Below are 6,052 nucleotides of genomic sequence, written 5' to 3'. Positions count from 1 at the left end.
GCAGAATGGCAAGTCCGCGTGAGAATCGTGAAGGTTGGGCGCAAGATCGACCTCTAGAATGTAACCGATAGGTGAGTTCGGTCTCACAAAATACATGAGATAAGAAGACGGTTCCGAAGGATCGTAAGTCTGCAAATACTTGTTATTATGTCTTAGCTAATATTAGTCAAATATCATGGAAAAATACTTAGAATAACTAATAAATACATATTATTTGTAACGATACCGTTACTAACGGCCTAGCGGGCTGATCCACCGCGCGCTTTTCGAAGCTCGGCGCTTATGGCGTCCCAAAGCTCCCACACCCGTGTCGCGGCCCCACCGTAGGGACCACCCCACCACACGTTGAATCGCGCGAGTGGGAGGCCGGCCGCCGGTATATAAGGCGCTCCGGCGAGCGTAGCGTTACGCGTTACCAGTTCCCGATCCCGAATGCTGTCACGTACAACTCTCCGGATCCTGAACCACCTCTCGCGTTACACCGGGTTACGGGCTTCCCGTAGTTAGGCCGGGCTTCCCGGTTGCTGGAACGGCGCATCTTGATACCTCGCGCTACACCAGGCTACGGGCTTCCCGTAGTTAGGCCGGGCTTCCCGGTTGCTGGGACCGGCATAATCGTTTGATCAAATTAATTATGTGACGATAATTAATTCTAGGCATTTTTTTGACATGGACGACTGTTGCTGGGCACAATTACTTCCACATGAGAGATAACTTTCGCATGTACTACTTCGATCTCAGTATGTTATCCTCGAAGAATTGGCGTATCGTGCACGTAATGAGCCACCATATGTATCCTAATACTTTATGGGATTATCAGATTTACGAGCTGGAACCGTTTCTTCAATGGCTCCCTCATAAGGATAAATCCTACTTTGCGGGTATCATAAGCCAGATCATCAGTCCTATCGTCTGGATGTTATTGTTTCTCTTGGAAGGCTTCAAACGGTAATAGTTAATTTCACATCCGTTCGTTGAAATTTAAAAAAAAAATTAATCTATATCTCTTCAAATCTAGATTTTGAGTTTCACATTAATTTTGTTTTTTTTTATTTCAATATTCTGATTCTTATTAAGAATTTATATAATTCGAACCTCGCGATTGCCGAACACGGCCGTGTGGGCCACGCTCGCTTCCCGAGCTTCACGCGCACCAACCACGCGCGAAACTCTGTACGCATCGCGCTTGCATGTCGCCTTATGAATAACAACCGCTCACGCGCGAAACTCTGTACGCATCGCGCTTGCATGTCGCTTTATGAATAACCACCGCTCACGCGCGAAACTTCTGTATGCATTTATGTGGAAAAAATAAATAAATTAAAAATAAATAGATAAAGATTTCTCTATTTTGAAAAGCAAAAGATTTTGAAAGAATATATGTATTTGCTCGCTAAGATCAAATATTATTTTTCGCCATTGTTTCGTATTGCTATAAATTATATTGTACGAAAAATTAACTTGACAATTAAATTGACATTAAACAATCTTTTTGAATTTATAATGTAATATGCAATAAACTCTTATCTCTATTGATTTCAAATTTTATTTTCACGATCGAGTAATCTGGCATATATGTATATGTATAAGCCAGGTGATTTAATTCTTATCTTTATTTATTGCTTATTTATTTTAATAAATACATACTTCGTCTCTCTTTATAAATTACAATTAATTTTATAGGATACGATATCATTTGGATGACACATGTAATGATACGCGCTGTTGATTGATTGAACGTTTTCCGCGATCCGCTTCGTTCGCGTTTCTGCTCGCGAGTATATATATATATTTCTTTTTAGTTTTTCTTATTTACGTTCAACACTTTTGCTTATTACGTTGTGCATCTCGCGAGGGCGTAAATGTTTATATGTGTATTTATCGCTCTGTTATTTTTTCCCCTTTATTTTTCTGTGTGTATGTGTATGCGTGTGCGTAAATATTAATATATCTCTCGTTAGTTCTCGCCCCCTCATCGTCCGCTCGCATTGTCCTCTCGCTCGATATCTCTCTTGCTCTCCCATTCTCATTCTCCCACTCTCTCTCTCTCCCTCGACCGTCAGCTCGCGTGGTGAAGCAACACCCTCTCTCGCGTCCTCACATCTTTCTTCGATCTTCTCGAGTGAGCGTTAATTTTGTATTACCCTTCTCTCCTATTGGTCGATCGCATAAAAATTATTGTCGAGAAAGATGACGCAAATTCATGATCTCCGAATGATGGCTCGGTTGCGAGATGACGATGCCATTGAGAGCTCCGAGCGAGCTCTCGAGTTCGTTGCATATATTCGTTCGATGATAGACTCGATGAGGATGATGATGTTCTTCCTCTTCCTTCTCCTTTTATCCTTTTCTTATTTTTCGGATGTTTGAGTTTTCTATTGTTAAATTTTTGTTCTTTTTTTTGTTTTTGGTTTATATTATTATTTGCGCGAATTCCTCGGAAGGAGCTTTACAGTTCACCATCGGGCTGCAGGTCGAAGCGTGGCGGGAATGCGGAACCATCAAATAGGGGTTTGATCGCATGTCGGTGTGGCTGAAAGGAGACAGACACGCGAAACATTAATCTCTTGTGAATTATAAATAACCATAAATATGAAGCAGTGTATTTGCGAGTTTAAACAAATATAAAATTCTTCACGGATTTAGAAAACATTGATACGAAGATTAAGGAGGCGAAGGGGGGGGGGGAAACGAGTAACACGTTTTCTGTGTTGTTCCTGCTCGTGATCCAACTTTTTTTTTTGACATTGCATCCGAATGCGTCAATAGAATTGAGATGACGTAACGAGGGTCGTGACACCTCTATATTATGCTAACGAATAAACGCAATAAAGGAGAGCACGTGTCTGGTATATTCTTACAAAAGAGAGAGATTTATCTCAGACATGTAGCTCTTTCATGATATTAGTTACAACTCTCTTTGTGGAAAATCACGATTTATTGTTGCAGTTCTTGTTAATACTGAACTATTAAAAGCAAAAATCGACAATGATGATGTATATCGGTGAGAAAAAGGAAGAAATCTTTCCGGGTTGAAAGAAAATAAAATAAACGAAGGCTTTACTCTCTCTCAAACCAGAGCAAACATCGTTTCTCATAGATAAAAGAAAATTAAATAAATCACGAAAAATTTTGAAAAGAGGAGAACGAATGTACAAATATAATCGGCATATTTTAATTTGAGTAAGATAGAGGAATATAAAACTCCTCGAGGATTATATTCCAAAGAGAATCATCCACTTGAAATTTCGTGACTGATTCCTGCGATGAATCATAGAGAAGCTCAAAAAATGCGCTAAACACTACTAGGCCAGAGATTGAAACCGGTGTAATACAATTTTGCGCCATGTTAAAAATTAACTGTAAAAACAGCCAATATTCAAGAAAATAATTCAAAAATAATTCGATTGATAAATAAGTAGATTGATGAATTTATGTGTATGTCTTTAATTATTTATTCAACTCCCCGTCTCTCTCTCTTCAACTATCAAAATTTAAATAATAGGTTTAATAAATAACCAATTAAGAATTTTTTTCTGTTATACGTTGATTGATTTCAGAAATTACTTTTTTATCGCGATACAAGATTGTACTTGCGGAGCGAAATAATTTCCGGTTCCAATCGCTACTGATAGAACTCGGGAAATATGCTCTAACGTTGTCTATAAATTGACGTCTACTAAATTCGCATTGTCTACAAGTACAAGAGAGAAGGTTCGAGGAGGTGCGATACACAGAGTTAATGACGAAGAACAAACTCGGATCCACTTGTGAGAGCGTTATCGGACACACAGGTGCAAACGTGAGAACTGACGGATGCAGGGGGGGGGGAGGAGTCAATAATCGCGTGTTCCTCTCGCGTTTCGTAAACTCCTGATCCATTCTCTCGATGTAAACTCTGATCCATTCTCTTTCTAATCTGCGTCTATCTCTATTTCTCTTTGTCTACAAGATAATAATCGTCACACACATCTCACGCACGCGTCTCACGACACGTGCACACGGACTTACATGGACCAAGCGCGGCGTGTGTGCGTTTTACTCCAACGCGGAGGGCATCTTACGTTTCTGTTGCGGCTGCACACAGGAACACATAGATCGCTAATTAGACACCATCCGCAATCTACCCCCGTAGCGCATTTTCTTATTCCGATCTCCGAACGAGCGATTTGCGATTTACGTATCGAGTTCCCGAACGCGCGATCGATGATTTCTAATTTCTTTTCTCGAGATACGATTTACCTCATTTTTATAGTAATGCTTAACCGAAGCCTGATGCGATTTTCGATTTGATAAAATGCCGTATATAGGGTGTTTCTAAAGCGACTATTTATTTTGGTGAAATTAGAGATATTTGAAAAAATTGTTTTATACATTGGCATAATGGTATGTCCAAAATTATATAATATAAATTCATATATTTATAAAAGTTCAATTGCTTTACACGATTTTTTGTTAATTGATCGCTTAGAGATCTGTAGAGACATTGATGGTCGTTTGCTACTAATAATTAAATTAAATCCATAAAGTAATAATATATATATTTTTTCATATTTTAAAAGTGTTTTTTATAATTTCTATTATTTCACAAAATAGATAGTCACTTTAGGAAGACCCTGTATTTCATATCTAAGAGATTGTAATATTAAGAAATAAATCGTTCAAGTAAAATCGCAAAATTTATAATTAAAGTTAAAATATATGAATTTCAAATTAAAAAATTTAAAATCTTTCTTGAATTTTTTTTGTAACACTATCGATAAAATTGAAACCAAATGCTACTCGATAAATACTTAATATTATTAAATGACAAGAAAATAAAAAAAAAGAAGAGATACATATCGCACTTCGATATCGAGCGTTGAAGATTCAAATTCTAAGATGATAATTGAAAGATCTAATAGCTTACCACTGGGCTAAGTCCACGCGCGGCGCTTCCGCCGCGTCCCTTAGTGCGGAACTTGGTGATAGCTTGTTCGGCAAGGTCCGCCCTTTCCTCGGCTTCCTCAAGCTCTTGCTGTGCCTTACGGAACTTGGCAAGATTCAACGCGGCGATCTCCTCCGCCTCCTCGATCTGCCTCTTGTACGTCTTGATCTTCTGCTGGAGCTTGTCGACCAGATCCTGCATGCGCTCGTGGTTCTTACGGTCCTCGTCCGCCTGGAAACAGAAACAGCAAACGGTTACTTAAGCGTGAATAAAAATTTCGATTGACAAACATGAGATAACACAAAGAGAATTAATAAAAATTAATAATTTAATAACAAGAATAAAAGACTTAGAATCTTCTGAATATAAAATATTAATTCAATTCACGTGACTAATAAAAGAGAATACCATTTACTATTTAAATTATCTTTTTAATTATGAAATATTAATAGGTACAACGCGCGATCAATTCGAGTATTTATTACAAGGTGGGACTTTACCTGGAAACTCAGCTCCTTGATACGACGCTCGGACTTGCGCAGATTCTTCTGGGCGTCGGCGTGTCTCCTTTGCTCGCCGTCGAGCTCGTTCTCCAGCTCGCGCACGCGCTGTTCCAACTTCTGGATGGCCTTCTTGCCGCCCTTGAGGGCATTTGCCTCGGCCTCGTCCAGGCGCACCTGCAGTTCCTTGATCTGCGTCTCTAGGGCCTTGCGCAACTTCTCCTGAGTCTGAGCGTGGTCTTGCTCGGCGCGCAGCTCGTCCGCCAACCTGGCCGCGTCCACCATTGCCTTCTTCGCCTTCTCTTCTGAGTTCTTCGCCTCGTTCAGCAGCTCGTCTAGATCGGACTAACGGAAAGAGATATATACACATAAATATGAGACCTGTGTATTTTCTAAAAAAAAAGTTCTATTAAATTATTGTAGAAATTACTCACGTGGAGAGTCTGCAGTTCGGCCTCGAGTTTCCTCTTGGCGCCGGAAATGGAAGCGTTCTGGGCGCTCAGTTCGTTCAGCTGTTCGTGACAGTCGGCGAGCTCTTGCTCGGCCTGGCGACGACCGCGATCCGCCTGTTCGAGAAGAGTGCGGCTCTCCTCGAGCTCGTTCTGCAGGGCATTGGCACGACGCT

General features: G+C 40.1%; 1 protein-coding gene across 17 annotated transcripts in view; it reads right to left on the bottom strand.

Moving 5' to 3' along the window:
• Positions 1 to 1,598: 1,598 nt before the first annotated feature.
• The window catches only part of LOC115242911 (myosin heavy chain, muscle), a 52,596-nt gene continuing 48,142 nt past the window's right edge, over positions 1,599 to 6,052 (bottom strand). For all 17 annotated transcript variants that reach the window (XM_029819522.1, XM_029819509.1, XM_029819513.1 and 14 more), the window contains one exon: positions 1,599 to 2,533. In XM_029819522.1, the coding sequence (XP_029675382.1) occupies positions 2,450 to 2,533 (84 nt within the window). In that variant the 3' untranslated portion in view covers positions 1,599 to 2,449. The remainder of the gene's footprint in view (positions 2,534 to 6,052) is intronic.

Source organism: Formica exsecta, unplaced genomic scaffold (genome assembly GCF_003651465.1).
Source record: "Formica exsecta isolate Colony F162 unplaced genomic scaffold, ASM365146v1 scaffold659, whole genome shotgun sequence".
NCBI lineage: Eukaryota > Metazoa > Arthropoda > Insecta > Hymenoptera > Formicidae > Formica > Formica exsecta.
Note: the sequence above shows the minus strand (reverse complement) of the source record. Positions and strands in the feature narration are given on the sequence as shown.